The sequence below is a fragment of the Rousettus aegyptiacus genome, unplaced genomic scaffold (genome assembly GCF_014176215.1).
Source record: "Rousettus aegyptiacus isolate mRouAeg1 unplaced genomic scaffold, mRouAeg1.p scaffold_m13_p_13, whole genome shotgun sequence".
In the NCBI taxonomy this organism is placed as follows: Eukaryota; Metazoa; Chordata; class Mammalia; order Chiroptera; family Pteropodidae; genus Rousettus; species Rousettus aegyptiacus.
The window spans coordinates 5304176-5322652 of NW_023416288.1; the positions used below are offsets into that span (position 1 = coordinate 5304176).

Sequence of the window (18477 nt, forward strand, 5' to 3'; positions counted from 1 at the left end):
GATATGGGGGGAGGGGCCCTCTGGGGTGGGAGTTGGGGGCTGCGTCTCAGCCTCGGTTTTGCAACCGTGGCTGATAAAAATCAACTGTTGCTTCTCTGCCATTCCCACTTCTCTGCTTTCTGTGATGACTGGGCCGTGTCGCTGGTCATGTGGAGCTCCCAGCTCTCCCAGGCAGGGCTGTTCAGGAATCTTGCCGCACCTTCTCTCTTCCCTCCTCTTTCAGGGAGCTCTGGCTGCAAGAGGCAGTTTTTTGTTTCTCCCAGTCCACCATCTGACATCCAGCATTCTGACCTGTGGTAACTCTCATATGTGCAGATCCCATGCTCAGAAGTACTGGTGTGCAGTTTGGGTGTTTTTTGCTGAGTTTTAGATATTCAGGTATGTTTCAAAGGGAGAGATCTGGGGACGTGTCTCAGTCTGCCATATTTCTGGTCACTTGCCAGGGTTTATAATTCTATCTAGACAGTTTGAGCTCTTCCCCAACCAAGTTTTTTTCTTCAAATTTTTTTGAGTCAGATTTTTTTGTGAAAAATTTCAGGCCCGTCACCTTTAAACAAAACAAAACAAAACCCTTTTCTTGATTTTGCTTTTGTTTATTCTATTGTTCCATCTGTCTTCCTGATTGACAATGTTCCTTGAAATTTGCCTGCCTTCACTTCCTCATCTCCCTAAAATTTTATTTCAGTCCTCAAGTTTAATCACTTAGCCGAAGTGGTTCTCTCCAAGGTCAGTTTTGACTGCCAAATCCAGAGGCTGCTAGTTTTTTAATGCTTCTGTTTAATCCTCGCAGTACTTGTTATATATTATTTACTCCTTACAACTCTACATGACTTATCTACCTGTTCTTTTTTTGTTGTTTTTCCATTTCTTTGCATGGCTTCTTTTGTCTATTAACTTATTTAAAGCAGTTTCCATGGGTCTTTCCTTTAGGTCTCTACAGTCTTCATGGCCCCATTACTTTAGTCAGCCTTCTCACTTAAGCTCTAATGACCCTTGTAATCAAATCTAAACTGTTCTCTCTTGCCCCAAGCATTAGTTGTTCCTTTTTCTCCTCATTTGATAATTGGTATCACAATCTCTATACAGTCATCTCATAGTAAGCTGATTTTTCAACCTTTTCCTTTGTGTACAGTGTATCATGAGATTGTCTTGAGTTTACTCTGGAAATGTTTATAATTTTTATGCTCTTGTTATAGATGTTCAGTCCTTGTAGATTTTCATCTCACCTAGGCTTTTAGGATAGCCTAAAATGTTCTAGGCTGCTTGCACACCTCTGCCCTTATGCCCATTCCAAGCCCTTCTTTAAAAAAAAAAAAAATTATAGTTAACATATATTAGGTTCAGGTGCACACTATAGTGAGTCAACATTTATATACCTTATGAACTGATCACCACAATAAGTCTAGTAACTGTCATCTCAATCCATTCTTTATGTTAACACTACACTAACCTTCCTAAGACATGATTGTTACTCTTCTTAGAAATATTCCATGGCTCCTTTCCTGAACAGTAAAGGCCAAATGCTCAGCACAGCACTGAAGAGCCTTCATGATATGGCCCTTCCTTTCCAGTGTCATCTACAATCTCTTCCATTTGATGTGCCCAGTTTTTGGCTTTACTAGATGTCAGTACTTGCCATTCCCTTTGTGTACTTTAAAAATTCTTTGCTTTTGCTAGGGAAATCTCTGTCCGGAATACAATATAGTGAAATCTCTTCAAAACTCAAGTTAAATAGCATCTCTTTTGTGTATCTTTTACTGATCTCATTCTCTCCAACTGTTCTCTTACCCTGCAACTGGTGTACAACCAATTCTTCTCTTTGCTTCTTGTGTCTCTTTGCTCACATCATTTAGCACACATATTAAATACATGCTGAGCTCTACCTAAACCATGAGTTAGATGTTATGGATTTTCTTTATCCTTCTATATCCCCAACACCTAATATGTAGTACACTTGGTATTCCATAAATATTTGAAGGGACAAAAGTTGAACCTTAACTTTATTGGGAGTGGAAAAAAAATTATGTAGGTTTCTGTAATTTAAAAAGTCCATCTCTGACATTAATTCATAATGTAATTCTAGAATATGACAGATGGAAAAGTGGAGAAAATTAGAACAGTGGGCACTATAAAGAAACAAATTTCTATTTTGTACCTACTGTGGCCTTATGGATAAAGCTTAAGAAGATATCTATTTGATATCTAGGCCCATTGAGCAATATGGAGACAGTAAGTGTTGTAAAGATAATTAGACCTGTAAAACTTACCCAACTTTTCCCCCTTCAACTAGAGATACACTGAAAATTGCTACAAATTAAGGATAAAATTTAACTACATACGTAAAACAATTTTAATGGCAAATATATCTCAAAATCTGAAGCAGAGTTTAACTATTCTCAAGTCTTATTAGGCAAGACAGTGTGGTTATCCGGTTAACAGATTTACTCTAAGCTTGTGTGATTCTCCCTATTGATGTAAATAAACACAAGTTGACTACTGAATCAGACAACTAGTCTGTAGTGTCTATTCTGTTGCAGGAGTGGGACAAGGACAAAAGTGACAGATTTTCTGTAAAGCCTCTTCACTGGGATGATAAGCTGAAGGCATTTAGCAGTACAGCTGTGGGTCATTGAATGGGGAATAATTATACACTTGTATAATGTTGAGGAATTACTTCACTTAGTCTGCATTTCTCATGTAAAGTGGGGGTAATACCTATACTGTTAAATGGTGGTGAAAATAAATGATGGAACACGCTTACTTAACACATTGCTTTGCATATTGTAGACACTACAAATATTAGCTTATAATCCTGGAATCGAAGTAAAAAGAACAGATATGTGCTGGTCACCCTAATCTTCACATCTTCCTCACTGTCTCTTCTATGTATTTCTCTCTCTAATTTTGGGCAGAGGATAGGCATCTGGTAGGAGAAAAAAAGTTTCATCAATGGTCAAGGTGAAGTATGGAGAAAGGTGGACATCAAAACAAACTACTTCCTAGTTCACTACTTTGCCCAGATCTGGCAATTCAAAATCATGTCAGACTGCATTTCCCTGATACAAGTGAATTACAAATTTGTAGTGTAAAGATGACAGTGGTAGTAAATTTGCTTTGTGGAATAACATTCCAATCTGATTGAGCTAACTTGAATACAAGTCAAACAAAATGAGAGTAAAACAATGAATGTGTAAGGTAGATCCATCTCATAAAGGCTTTTAATCAAGTGTTATCTAGCGTTTGATAAGTGTTATCTTTTGTTGAGGTTTTCTATTTGTTTAGTCAATAGGAAACCTGTTTGTGGAAATAGCATTTGGAGTTAAACAACTCCATTTATTGTTGACCATGAGCTAATTTCATTTATCTGGGCTTTAGTTTCTCCAACACTGTAATGAGGTTTTTTCCCCTTGGTTCTAACATTCTATAATTCTGTGTATCTTCACTGTCTATGTCATGAATTATAAGGACACCAGTAATACTTTGAGGAAGAGTGATGTTTACTGTGCAAACATGACCAAGATTAAAAGAAACTTTTGATAATTTTTGTTGTGTTTTGTAATGTAATGCTAAAAGGATTCTGATAATTTTCCTCTTGAAAGAGAAATAACTATACTTTTAATGACACAGGTACCTGGTGAGATGCCCCTATGTGAAAAATGGTTCTATGGTTTCCTTTCCTTTTTGCCATCACTTCTGTTCATCAGTCAACATCAGTTCTACTTATTTGCCGCACTGTAAAAAAGCCAAGTGGAAACTAGATGACCAAATCTGTAAGGTTAATAACTTAAAATTACAGTAAGCTTTAGCTATTTACTAAATAGCTATTTAGCTATACATTTATGATTTTTTACTTTTCACATTTTCAAGTCTTAGTTTTGTTCACAAGGTGCTTTTACTCAGAATTTTTGATAAATCTTTTGCCCAAACTAGATTATTTCTTGTCCATGCTGATCTGCAAAATAATTGCTTCACTAAGAACCTTTCATTTTTCAAGTTTCTTTCTTAAGGCAGAGTATATTATTAGTTCTTTTCATAAACACCATTAGTAAACATCTCTGTATCCTAAAGTACTCTATAACCAAAAACAAACCTAGGAAGATATTTATCTACAGTACTAATTGTTTACATATTATTCCATTAATTTTGCTTTTTCTTCTGTGAGCATAATTTATGTCTTTCGTTACTTAATATTTTAAATGTATTCCAACTACTGAGGCTGTAAATTTGTGATTTATAATAAGAAACATATTAGTATTCATCCCTATTCCTAGCACAAAAATTTAACACCCTTGGAATTTCATAAGTGATGTGTGATAATGGTGTCTTTTGAGCTTATGTTAATGAGGTGACTTTAGGAAAGCTCCTACTACCTAAGGACAGGAGCTGGTTTCTAGAGGAACTAACGCTGTTATGGAAGGGCTGTAACTTTTCAGTACCCCTTTAAACCCCTAGGGTAGAGAGGCTGGAGATTGAGTTCAGTCACCAATGGCCAATGATTTAATGACTCTGCAATCAAGCCTCCATAAAATCCCCAAAGGACAGGGTTTGGCTTGCTTTCAAGTTGGTGAACATAAGACAGAGGAAGAGTGGTCATCCAGAGAGCATGGAAGCTTCATGCCCCTTCCCCATACTTTGCCCTATGTCTCTCTTCTATCTGGCTGTTCTTGAATTATATCCTTTTATAATTAACTGCTAATCAAGTAAGTAAAATGTTTCTGAGTTCCAGGAGCTGCTCTAGCAAATTCACTTGAGTAGGGGTCGTGGGAACCTCCCATCTATAGCTGGTCAGAAGCAGAAGTGACAGCCTGGCATCTGAAGTTTGGGGTGGGAATTAGTCTTCTGGAACTGAACCCTTAACTTATGAATGTGAATGCTACGTCCAGGTAGTGTCAGAACTGAGGTAATTCCTTGGTGGTGAGGGAAAAAACACCCATCTGAATTGGGGTCATAATCAAAAGCACACATCAATAACTTATTGTGCTGCTTCAAGTTTAGTGTGGCATTATACTAAAATAAGAAAAAAATTTCTACTTTCTGGGAAACTTTCTGATACTATTTTAAGTGATCGATCCTCATATGTGAACAGGTTGGTTTTTCTGTGCCTTTTACATATAATTCTTACCCAATTTCCCTTCTTTCCTTGGAGACCTGTCCCACCTTTCATTTTAGCAATCTCATACATAATTTCTGCTTTTGCTTGTTTTATGACCAAACTGAGGGGTCAGCAAACTACTGCCCACAGGCCTACCTTTTCTTTGTATGGACTGTGAGGCAAGAATGAGTTTTAAATGGTTGAAATGAAATCAAAAGAATATTTTGTCATATGAGGAAATTATATGAAATTTATATTTCACTGTCCATAAATAAAGTTTTATTGGAACATACCGATGGTCTATGGTTGCTTTTTCGCCACAAGACCAGAGTTGCAACAGAAGCTTAAAATATTTACCATACAGCCCTTTAAAGAACAGCTTTGCTGACTCCTGGCCTAGCTGACTGTTTGCATATGAGCTGTCCCTTCTTTCCCTTTTCCCTTTGAGAAGATATTTAGATAACACTTGCATGAAAATACCTACACGAATACAGCTTTTACTGAACTACAAAATCCTCTTGTCTGGTTTCTCAGAGATGAAAGCTTTCTTCTACTTTGACTAATTATAGATTCCAGAGACCAAATAGTTTGGTTTTCTCAACTGAATTAAGAATAGTCGATCAAGTCTGGAACATTATGTTCCCCATATTAGCTATCCTTTTCAATCCTATTTTTAGATACCCAAAATACTGATATATACCAATTATAATAAATCATATAACTGGTTAATTTTTATTTATTCTAGCTCTGTAGTTTCAAACAAGAAGTTAAGATGTATTAATTTGTGGTGCAGTGGTTGAAACTTTGTCATGTTACCTGTCTTTACAAAGGGAAGCTAGACCAAAATGGTATATTCAAGCAATCCTTTCAATTATTAGCAGCCAGGTATCACTTTTCTTGTTCATTTGATATTTTTTAAATGAATAAAATACTTAGATTCCTCCCAAAGCTAAAAGGGAGGGCTGTATAGGGCAAAAACAATCACCCTGCTTTAGGGTTGTAAGATACTTAAGGCTTCATTGGAAGTGCGTAAGAACCTTGATACAGTGATCTCGAATTTCTCAAGCCAGGATACTTCTAAGAGTAAAATGGGCACTAACTCACTAAGACTCCAGGACAATAGGCATGAACTGGATCTATCTTGACTTAACCAGATGTATGGTTCCCCTAACTTTTGGAAGAGGCATGCTTCTGTTCTGTTTTAAAATGCCACCTCTAACTCACTTGTCCCAAATCAAAGGCAGAGGTAACAAAGAACTTAGCCTAGATAAAAATTTGTCAAATTCTCAGATTCTTTCTGAATGTAAACATGAAGTGGCACCCCTATTTCAGTAACTAGTTTTTCCTTGATAATTATTTAGAAGCACAAATGACCATTTGGTTGTAATGGGGCCATGATGTATTAATTAAACTTCTACCCAACTATGTAGATTAAAAGGTTTATATTTACTTACTTTAAATATTAATCTATACTTACACCAGATCACTTATGAGTCAAGTAGAAATATAAGGTCCAAAACAAACTTTATTTAAATAGGGATAATAAGATATAAATCAAATACTGAATAATTGCTTTGAGTTGACTAGAAGTTGATTCACCAAGACTATTTTACGGAAGCAGTATAAAACTACATTTGGTATTTTCCTCAGTTTTCTGGTATTCTTCAAGCTTGCAAGGATTCAGAATGCTTTAATGATAGTTTGTTGAAGCAATATAATGAGATGATGTCCTTAGAAATCAGTCTCTCACAAAAAAGACGTTATAGCCAAGCTCTATTAAAGCCCCAGCAAGTAAGGCCCACAAAGGAATGAAGACATAGGACAGATTCATGGTAGTAAACTGTTCCAGTTTAGCACAGAGTGCAAGGCAGAAGGCTAACTTAAGTAACATTGCGACGAGGTACCAGGCTTTTTTTTTAATATTGTGTGATCCATGTCGAGGGTCAAAGCCAGATTTACACCGCCCAGCCATTTTGACAATCAGCATGACAAGAAGAATAGTATCAAATATCCATACTGGAATAAATATGAGGAACCAGTTCCAAGGTGCTTTCTCATCCAGTTTCAACACCAACATAATCAAGAAGAGTAACGTGAAAAGCCAGGTGAGTAGTACTCTCTGAGCCAAGGACATTCTCATTTAAACAGTTTAAAGAGGCTGTTGCAGAGTCGAAAAATGGGAAATAAACCCTAAGAGAAGGAAAAAAAGTCAAGATTGTTTTGATAACAGAAAAAAAAAATCACTTCCATTCCTGGTGAACAAAGCTAGCTCCTTCCCACTCACAGATTTCCTAATTTTGAAAATATTCTACCATTCTTCCTTTCAAACCTGTAAAACTCATTGCCATCTTTAATGACATTATATCCATCATTCCTTTTAGCACATGACAAAATACAATAAAATGTTTAGTATACCAACTGGGTATAAGCTCTATTCAAAGTGTCTCAAAAACGGTCTGTTCCTTTTCATTGCTATCACTCAAATCCAGGCACTCATGACTTTATTCCTGCACCTCAGGGATGTTCTTAACATTTTTTTTTTTCTTTACGCCTACAGCACCTGGTATTTGTAGGTGGTCTCCCATCCAAGTACTAACCATGGCTGACCCTGATTAGCTTCCAAGATCAGACGAGATCAGGCACGTTCAAGGTGGCATGGCTGTAGACTTTAACTTCTTTTTATATATTTGCACACCTACAAATTTTCATTCAATTTCAAGGAAGGAGTACTAAGAAAAAGTAGTGAAAAAGGAGGAGGTGGTATCAAGCTGAGAGATTTTTAGTAAGGAGGGAATGGTTAATAAAAAAAGTAGAATTAAGATCATAAAGAGGTCATAGAGCTAAATAATACAGAACACAATGATAATACTGTAATTTCACAAAGTTTAACCTGTGGATCTTATATTTTTAAGTTAAACTTTTTCATTTAAATTCTTATAAATGCCCATTTTAGCTCAATTTTTAAAAATAACTCATTTTTTTGGTTTGTGGTATTTTTTAAACCTTCAACATTTTGTGATTAGTAGATGCTAAATTATTCAATAATTGGGGCTATTTCTTATATCCCTGTTCTGTCTTTCTGATCTATATTTCTGTTTTGTACTAGTACTATATAATTGTTACTGGATATGGTCTGATATCTAAAGGCCTGGTACCTACTCACTGTTTTATTTTCCAGAATATTTTCTACTACCTGTCCTTTCGTTTTTTCCACTAATTCTTAAAAACTTCAACTTTTGTTTGGGAAAGCATTAACCCTATTACACTTAGGTATAAGCATTTAATAGGTTTACAATATGTTCTATACTTATTCGAGTTTTTTATATCAATCTGTGAGCATCTGGAAAAAGGGTAAATATGATGGGGAAATCAGAAGCCAAACTACATACAGTTGGGTAAGGAGTTAACAGAGGATAACACCAGCTGACAAAATTTGATTCCCCTTGAAACATTTGGAGAAAATGAAAGATCTATAATGAGATTGAGAAAGGTTCAAGAAATTTTCAGTAAAGGCGGAATGGAATCTAAGTATGATTATGAACTGAGATTAAAGTGATTAACTGAAGATGAGAGGAGACCCGATGGAAAGAGGAAAAGATCTGAAGGTGGTTGTGATGATAATAAAAGAATGGGTGATAGGAATAAAAATGCAGAAATACAAGAAAACAAAGAAAAGGTGAAGAAATTGGCTAGAGAAATCAAATGCCTTAGACCAACACGTTTAATAAATCATATTTTAGAATTAACCTTGTTCTCTGCTATATCTCTACTACTTTAAACAGTGGGTGGTTGTCATTGTTTAAGTATATATGTTTTATTTCAATAGTGACTTATGAATCATATAATTCCTCTCTTTCTCCATATACCCATTTGCTTTGTACTCAACTTTTTTACTTAGCTGGCAGATGCCTCATACCGCAGTATGAAAAGCGGAAACTTTTACTTCTAGGAAGGCATTTTCTGCGCTGGTTTCCTTCCTGGGCAGAGGCTGCCATAGTGGGATGCAGGGCTGAATTTGGAAGGTTTGGAGTGGTGTGTACTGATTAATAACTACAGAAGGATTTCATCCTGTAGATTAAGTTTGCTCAATCTCCATCTCCAATCTATCTGGCCATTTTGTGAATCTTTAAAAAGTTTACGATAATATACTTGCTTACACATAACTTTTCCATCAGTCACTGGATGCGTATAGCTTCATTATTTTCAGGTAGGACTGAGTAGCAACTAGTCACAGGAAGGGAAGCTGCACTCAACACAGGTACTTTAGGACTGGAATGAAAAAGATGCAAAGAACAGCCTTGTGGCTACAAGTTTCATAATATAGGATGCAACGAAGTTCTGCATGTACTTGTACTAAAATGCCCTCAACCGGAAAGCACTTTGCTGATATTTAAAGGCACTTGAAGGATTGTGGATGCTGGGCTACAATGATTACATAAGACCTCAATTTTGTTTATTAATGAATCTTTATTAATTTAAGCAGTTGTATTTTTTCCTACTACTACTCTTTTTTTTCAAGGGAGGGGTTACTCCAAAATAAAAATCTACTCAACTTAAATATTTCCCATTTAAAATGGTTCTTTCTGGTAACTTGAAAATAGTTAAGTATTAGTTTATATGCTTCCTTATCCATTGTTAAAACTTTCGTGTTGCCCCAAAATGGAAAAATAAAAGGCCCTGCCCACAGCTCCAACGTCTTGGTGCCAGTTGTGTGTGGACTCATTAATTTGTACATGGTGATTCTCACAACACCCTCATTTTCCTTCTCTTCCTATTGCAGGTGGCTCTTCCAAGTGAGTTTGCCTCATGCCAAAGGCAGTTTTGCTTAATGAGCCGCGCGCAACACAGAATTCCTCTAAATAACTAGTCGCTTTCAAAAGACCCCTGCTGCTACAGCACTGGCCAACTGAATCATCCTTCAAAGGAACTGCGTTCTGCTTATAACTGATCTGATTTTCGGGCCTACGTGTCCCTACAACTTAGAACGTTCCGAAACTATCCTTGCCTTCCGTTTTCAAAAGGCGAGGCTCGGCCCGCGGCGCCCTACCCCGACCCCCTCTCCCCACATTCTGTAGGCCCAGTACATTTGGAGTTAAACGCGTTTCTTGCACGACATGATTCACAATGCACACAGAAGCCTGGTGACAAGCTGGTGTATGTATGTTTTGGGCCGGAAGTCTGGGGGGGGGCGGGGGCACGGAACAACCCACCGAGGCATTGAGAGGCCAGCGCCGGGGCACCAGGGGCGAGCGCACTTTGGGGATGATGCCTACCCGTCGGAACCCCGGACTCACCTGGCAGGGCCGCTGGCCAGAGAGCGGAGAGGGGCACGAAGATCAGGAAATTCGCCAGTTTGGATCCTTGGCCTATTCCACACTTTTTCCCCCATTAAATCCAGAACCCGTCACATGACAATCAAGGAAAAGCTCTCAGTTCCGCCTCCTCAAACAACGCGGCGGAGGCTTTCTCATTTCTACCTCAGGGCCTCGCCCACATCCGGGGCAGGGCCTCACCGACCCTGGGCCTACCCTATAGGTAGAGAGGCGGCCAATCTGGGTTCAGAGCCCCCTCTCCCTGCGGTAATTGGACCATTTGGCCGTCTGTGCAAACCAACCGACCTTTCCGTACGTTCGGGTTTGCCAAAAGGGCGGCAATAGAAAAAAAAAGCCACTTGCTCCGCCTCTCCATTGCTACAGGCTAGAAGGAAAGTCAGTCAAAGTACAGCCTGGCGTGCCCGTGGTTCCATTGGGCCCACAGATGCCAATCAGAAGAGCCAGCGCTCGGGTCCTCCCCCCGCCTCGAGCCGCCTTGCCCCTCCTCTCGCGCTCCCCGCCAGCGCGCGGAGACTGCAAGCTCCGGCGCAAAATCCTGCGGGAGAAGGGGTGGGGCGACGGCTGTGGAGGCAGCGCGCTCGCCGGCAGCCTCGTTGTGAGTCCTAGGTCTCCCGCGGCGGAGACGGTGCTCTCCTCGGTGTCTCCCGCGCACTCCAGCCGCCTCCTAGTGGTGCGGCGCCCGCTTCTACGGTAAGAGCTGGCATCACCTTCGCGCTTGGGCGGGCGGTGTGGAGGTCGTTGGGTTCTGACACAATCCCGAGGATGGAGCAGAACCTGAGAGGAGAGCGGCGGGCGGGATGGAGGTGGGGGCTCTGGGGCCAATGCATCGCCCTCTACCGCCGGTGACTTCCTCGGCAGCCAATGGCACCTGCGCGCAGGTCAGTCGCGGTCGCCTCCCATGTTTTGGCCGGTGGCAGAGGCTTAGCCGCCCCCTCCCGAGCCATCGCGGTCTTCAGCACTTGATGGTGAGGGGCGGAAGCCCAGCACTGCTTCGCGTCCCTCCGGCCCCTCCCGCGGCCCCTCTCCTTTGCTTCCTTCCCCTGGCGCTGTGCTAGGGGTGCGTCGGGTCCTGGAGGACGTGCAGGGGCATCAGGTTTCGGCGTCCAGGCCAGCGGGGAGAGGTCAGCTAGCGGCCGGAGGAGCGGGCTCGGGAGGAGGGGTGTCTCTGCGCGCTGGAAGCAGGTTGGAGGGAGGGTCGCTGCCCTGCACCCACTGAGCAGGCAACAGTTTGTTTTTCTGACTCACTGACTACCAAGCGGGTGCTGAAATCCTTTGCACCAGCATTAAGGGATATTTCTCGTCTGGAAGCCATACGGTGGTTCTTCAGGGTGCTTCACCTTTTATTTTTATCTGCCTGATGTTGACAGTGTTCTGGTATTGTTCCTCCTAGGCGTGGCTTTCTAACTCAACGCCTTCTTTATAACTTAGAGGAATCATTCTGTCACTAATCTATCATTCTCTTTATTTTTAACCTGGCAAGAAAAAAAGGAACTGCTTTATAGCAACATATACTGACTAGGGAAGTACAGAATCTGGAACAATTTATTAATTCCAGTATCTACATACCAAATAATTTTTAAATTCATTGTGAGTCTTTAAATATTTGGTAATTTACACTTGTTCTTTTTGTTAGTGGTATACCCGGGTTACTTTGAGATATTTTTTTGTTATTCGCGGTGCTTTGTTTTTATAGTTTTTGATTAGCTTGAGCCAACTGGACATTTTAATATTTTTTTCTTTTTTCCCCTCTGAGACTTTGGCTATAGCCTTAGTATTTGCTCTTGTTTTTAGAGATTATGTATTTTTGAAAAATTTGTTTTCTCCCAAACTGGATGTTTCCATAACATTTTTAAGAATTGGAAATGGGAATTCTGAGAATTTGGAAACTATGCACTTTAGCCTAGGATACCTTAAAATAGCATAACTATTTGAAATTGTAACTTTTTGGAGTAAGGGTTGCTAAGTTTAGGAAAAGGAAATGGGTATCCTCTGTCAGATGTAGTTGCTCAACTTCTAGATTCCAGAGGAAAGGAATATGAGGTCTAGGGAGAATGAGCCATGCCTGAGATCAGACACAAGCTGGTTCCAGGAAAGTTTCCTGCTGGGGAAATAGCCTGCCTCCCACACAGGTTAGTTGCCTGCCTGCATCAGATGGTATTAAGTTAGGTGTTAGTAAGGTAGGAAGTATCCGTATTCTCATTTTTACCACATTTGGTAAATGAAAATGTAGTAAGCAAATACAAATCAAGTTTAGTGTACAATGAGAGCATGGTCAAGCTTCCAAGAGTAAACTTTTATTGAGTCCAAACTGGGACTGGACAGTTGGCCCTAAAAATCAAGTCAGTGGCCTAAGCAATTTTTAAACCATGAACTTTTTTGGTTAGTCCATTTAATGCAAAATTGCAAGGAAGTTGTAACACAAAAGGCTTCACTAGACTGGAGGTAAAGAACATTCAGGGTGACATGTCAAAAAAAAAATGGGGATCAAAAAACAGTTGGAGTCAAATATGTGGTGGCAGAAATCTAACTATGGGAGGTGAACACACACAATGCAATGTATGTATGCCTTACTGGTAAATTGTACACATGAAACTTACTGGATTTCATTAACCTATGTCGTCATAAAAAATAATAAATTAAAATTTTTTTTTGAAATAAATAAAAGTAAATGGAAAAAAATAGTTTGAGTGCTTCTATATTTATTATTAATCCTTATAATCCTATGTTGTAGGTACTGTGATTACTGTGCTTTCTATATAATAGGTGAGTTAACCAAAACTTAGGTTAACTTATTTGTTCAAGATTTCTCAGCTAATAAATTGGTGGGATTGTGAGTCACATCCAGGCAGTCTGATTACCAAGCCTACATTCCAAGCTAAGTAAAAGTGATTTCTTAGAGACTTGGTAGAAGGAGACTAATAAGTGGAAAATAATGCTGCCAAACTATATAGACTGAATAGGACTATTGTACATATTCAGTAACACTTTGAGATTATTGTATAATAGCCATTGTTGAGTGTTCCTGGGATTATTAAGATGGAGTCAGCTTCTCTGTCTTTGAGGAACTTTCATTTAGTGGGACATAGATATGGAACAGATAATGATAATATATGCTATAAGAGAGTGCTACAGTGTGTGGTTTCATAGAAAGAGAATTCAATTAAAGTTGAGACAGATAAGCGTTTTAACTCCTGCTTGGCTTTGTGACCTTAAACATGATACTGAACCTTTTTCAGCTTTAGTTTCCTTATCTGTTAAGTGAAGAGGGTAATACTTCAAAGAAAAATATTAAGCATTAGACGAAATATGTAAGTACTGGCAGACATTGGTAATCCCTGGATAAAGAAGAACGAATAATTAGAGACAAGAGAAGGGGTTGGGGATTTAGCAGGGAGCTATCACTGGAGCCTTAAAGGGTGAGTGGTAGTGTTCATTTGAGGAGAAGGGCATTTTATACAGATAGAATAGGAGGCAGGGTCTCTGAACAGGAATATGGGTGGTTGAAGAAATGGAAGGTAATTGTGGTTTTACATAAAAACTATTTGTGAAGGCTAAATTTAAATGGTAATTGAATATTCAAAATGTGGTTGGACAAAGTGAGTACTACCTAATTTTGGAGGCTGGAAATTTCGTACATATGTAGTAAAATTATAGGAAAATCTTAACAGTTTGTGCACTGCTATATTTTAATTTAATATTTACCTTTTAATATTTATTTTCCCCAGTGTCAGTTAAAACTTCATTTCCAAACCCGTCCAGCTAAGTAACTATTTCATTATTCTACTGTGATATTTTATTCTAAGCTGTAAAAGAAAACTAATACCACTGAAGGCATTTGCACCTAATTGGTAGAATGTATTTCAGGATTATTTTAAAAAGAAGAAAAATTTTTTTCTTTTTTTTTTTTTTAAGAATCTTAAAGTGACTGTTGCCTTCTCTTAATCCATTTTTCTACGTAGCCACGAAGTACAAAATACCCTTTAAATTTATGTTGACTGTCTTTTCTGAACCCAAACTTGAGACGTGATGGTAGGACAGAATGTTTTAAACTAGGACTGTCCTTGAAAATCCAAGAAAAAGTCCCATGCTTATATCTTCTCCTTAGATTAGCACACAGCCATAAATACTCATATTGGATTTATAAATGTGGATCACTTGATGACCAGAATCCTATGATTAATTTGAAAATATTTAGTGACATTTAGGAAAGCTGCATTTTTGGTCCAATTTGTTAGCCTTTTGCTAAAATGACACAAAATATAGAGATAAGTTTTCAGATGAGAAAAATCAACTGCTTCCTAGAACAGGTAGTTTTAGAACACTAGGAAAGAAAATATGCTGGACTTCATTCTGCATAGCGAATAGGTACCGGTGCAGGAAATGGCTGTGGCTGAACCACTACCTGATAATAATCATAACATGATTAAATTTGACATTTAATGAGAGGAAGTAAAGGGGAAAAATGCACTGTTTGCAGCTTTCTAGTTTTAGAAACAGTAGAGGAAAGGGACTGTTAAAAGTGTATCTACAGAAATTTTGAAGACATTTAGTAGGTATTCTGTTGCATTAATGAAAGCACTTTAATAAAACATTTGGTAAAAGGTCTGTTAACAGATGGTAACACATTTATGAAATTTATGTGGCACAAGTTTTGGTGCTCTTGCAGACCTAGGTTCAACTCTCAATTGTGCAGTCTAGCAGTTGTGTGACTTTGGATTCATTATATAATCTTTTTTAGGTTCAGTTGTAGTTAATCATAAACTGGGAAAAGCTCTTTTGCAAGAATTTGAAAATTAAATGAGCTAATATATGGAAAGCACTTGACACATTGCCTGGTTTATAAGACTTGCTCAAAAAAATGGTCGCTGATTCATAGGTGGTCTGCCCAAGACCCCCTGAGCACCAACCCTAGTCTCCTGCCCGGGCCCTGTTTTCCTCCCCAACAAGATGAAAAACTATCAAAAACCAGAAGAAACTCACCAAACTGCAGGCACAGATGTGCACTGGTGGCAAAGAAACTGCTTGTAGAAAGAAGTTGGTTCATAGAACAGCTACAGCAGATGATAAATTTCGGTTCTCCTTAAAGAAATTGGGGTAAACAATATCTCTGTTACTGAAGAAGTGCATATGTTCACAATCCAAGGAACAGTGATACACTTTAATAACCCTAAAGTTTGGACATCTCTGGCAGCAAACACTTTCACTGTTACAGGGCATGCTGAGACAAAGCAGCTGACAGAAATGCTACCCAGCTTGGTACAGAGAATCTGACTAGTTTAAGGAGACTGGCTGAAGTTCTGCCCAGTATGTGGATAGAAAAGCATCGCTTGCTACCTACCAGAGAGGAGGAGGATGATGAAGTTCCAGATTTTGTGGAGAATTTTAATGAGGCTTCCAAAAATGAAGCAAACTGAATCAAGCCAACTTCTGAAGAAGATAAAACTTGAGGAAGTTACTGGGAACTGCTATTTTATGTTATAACTGCTTTTTAAAATGTTGTTCAGAGATCTGATAAAATCTCAATCTCTAATATTTTTAAGCCCAAGCCCGTTGGACACTGCAGCTCTCTTCAGTTTTTCCTTAGACACAAATCATTTTTTGCAGGTAATTAACGTGAAGAAGCCTGGAAATAAAGTTTGAAACAAAGGTTAATGAAATTCTCTGCCTAGTAAAAAAAAAAAAAGGTGGGGGGTTGCTATAATTATTTGACTAAGTTGAACAGATATATATGTGTGTATATATGTATATATCTGTACACACATGTACATGCATACCTGTGTATTTAAATGCCATTCTGAAATAGAGTAAGGAAAGCCAGAAAGTGGCAAACAAACAAACAAAACCTTAAAAAGAGGCAATAGGATGTTACATAGGTTACAGGTAGAGTTGAATGAAGAATTGAATTATCGTGGCCACATACAAAAGAGAAGAGATAGAGGGAAAGCCTCACATTCTCAAAGTGTTTCTGAATAAAGTAGGTCAAGCTCATTAAAACCCAATAGAGTAAATAAATAGCATTTTGCTTTTCTAAATGACAATAAAAAGATCACTGAAATTGGGTCTTTTGTACTCTAAATTAAGTATAAGGAAAGGGACTTAACTTTCTCAAATCTCTCAACTACTTTCTTATCCCTAAAATTCTTTTAACCGAGAAAAGCCATTGTTTGTACAGTTATAAACAAGGCTTTAATTGCAAGTAATCCTGGGATATAGCAAATTAATTTAAATACACATATTTCCTAAGTGTTGATTCCATATAATCCATTGCCTACTATGTATCTTTTGGGCACTAAATGTCTAAAGATGCCATATGTTGAAAACATATCTTCTTGTCCCCTAATCTGTTTCTTCTCTTATATTTCCTGTCTTAATAAATGGTTCTTCTAGTGTTCAAGCCAAGAATCATGGAGCATCTTTGTCTTTTACTTCCTATACCTTTCATGTCTAGTCAGTCACTACATCTGGTCATTTGCTCTACTAATTATCTTTTAGTCATGCCTGTCCCAACACCCACTCCAATTAAAAAAATTCTCATTGCCATTGATTTATTTCAGACCTTCATTATGTCTTCCCTAGATTATTGTCATTAGTGTCCTTACTTTTAATTAAGCCTCATACCAATCAGTTCTTCACAAAGCTTCCTTCCACAATGATTTTGCCTAAATGCTAACAGAATTATATCAAAATTATATCCTTTGTCCCTGCACATTATAGTTAATATGTATTTGATCCCTCCATGGATTTTAAACTTAAAACAGTACTAAATGACTTGCATACCTATGCCTGGGTTTGTGTGTGGGTCCGGAGCGGGGGGTGGGGGGGAACTACAAAAAATTTTAACTGCAAATCAATTTCTTTAATAGAAGACTATTTGTTTCTTTTTGAGTGAACATTGATAGGTGGTATCTTTCAAGGAATTTATCAATTTAAGTTGTTAAATTCATTGGCATAAAATTGTTTATAATATCTTCTTATATTTGTAATGTCTGTAAGATCCAGAGCATTGTCCCCTCTCTTACTCCTAATAATTTGTATTTTCTCATTTTTTCCTGTTCAATCTGGCTAGAGGTTTCTCTTTTTAAAGAGTCAGCATTTGGTTTTTCTTTATTGATTTTCTGGTCCTCAGTTTCATTGATTTATATTCTTTATTATTTCCTTTTGCTGTTTTACTTTGCAGTTTATTTGCTTTTGATTGGGCTGGAATCTTAAAATGGAAACCAAGCTCATTAATTTATTGTCCTCTAATGTAAATGTTTAGTGCTATAAAATTTCCCTCTGGTGCATTGGCTGCCTCCACAAATTTTTATATGTCTTGTTTTTATTTTTATTCAGTTGAGAAATCCTTTCTGATTTTCTTCATGATTTCTCCTTTGATCCCATTGGTTATTTAGAAGTATGTACCCAAGTTTCTGAATATTTGAGGATTTTTTCAGATAATGATTTCTGATTTAATTTCACTGTGGTTAGAAAACATACATTGTTTGATTTGAATCATTTTACATTTATTGAGATGGTTTTATAGCCCAGACTTAGTCTGTCTTGGTAAATGATTCTTAGGCACTTGAAAAGAATGTTGTATGTTCTATAAATGTCAGTCAGAGCATTGTTCATGTCTTCTTTGTCCTTACTGACTTTATGTTTGCTTGTTCTATCAATTTTTGAGAGGAGTGTTGAAATTTCTGATTATAAATAAGGACTTGCAAGTATCTCTTCAAGACTAATTTCACTTTTGGATATATACCCAGAAGTAGGATTGTTGGATCATATGGTAGTTCTATTTTTAATTTTTTGAGGACTAGTGATACTCTTTTCCATAATGGTTGCTCCACTTCACCATTCCACCAACAGTGGACAAGGATTCCAGTTTTTCTTCATCATTGCCCAAACATGTTATTTTCTGTTTTGTTGATAGTAGTCATACTAATGGGTGCGAAGTGATATCTCGATATCTCATTATCGTTTTGATTTGCATTTCCTGAAGATTAGTGATTTTGAGCATGTTTTCATATACTTGTTGGCCATTATCTTGGGAGAAATGTCTGTTCAAGTCTT

At 37.9% G+C, this 18477-nt stretch overlaps 2 protein-coding genes and 1 pseudogene across 7 annotated transcripts in view; 1 reads left to right on the plus strand and 2 right to left on the minus strand.

Moving 5' to 3' along the window:
• Positions 1 to 6599: 6599 nt before the first annotated feature.
• Positions 6600 to 10725, minus strand: TMEM60 (transmembrane protein 60). 2 transcript variants are annotated; one of them, XM_016145965.2, is made up of 3 exons: positions 10387 to 10725; positions 9250 to 9361; positions 6600 to 7282 (listed from the first exon to the last, which is right to left on the minus strand). In XM_016145965.2, exon 3 carries the CDS (start codon positions 7230 to 7232, stop codon positions 6831 to 6833), a length of 402 nt encoding a protein of 133 aa, XP_016001451.1. In that variant the 5' UTR covers positions 7233 to 7282; positions 9250 to 9361; positions 10387 to 10725; the 3' UTR covers positions 6600 to 6830. The 2 variants fall into 2 exon arrangements, with proteins under 2 accessions (XP_016001451.1, XP_016001452.1); XM_016145966.2 differs by lacking the exon at positions 9250 to 9361 and having other exon boundaries at positions 10387 to 10723.
• On the minus strand, positions 7641 to 7759 carry LOC118611217 (annotated as a pseudogene).
• Positions 10726 to 10917: 192 nt separating the features above from the next.
• Positions 10918 to 18477, plus strand: part of PHTF2 (putative homeodomain transcription factor 2) — a 121450-nt gene continuing 113890 nt past the window's right edge. For 3 of the 5 annotated variants that reach the window (XM_016145959.2, XM_016145958.2, XM_016145957.2), the window contains exon 1: positions 10918 to 11115. The gene's annotated coding sequence lies outside the window, so the exon portion shown is untranslated. The remainder of the gene's footprint in view (positions 11116 to 18477) is intronic. The other 2 variants (XM_016145956.2, XM_016145963.2) reach the window with 1 other exon arrangement.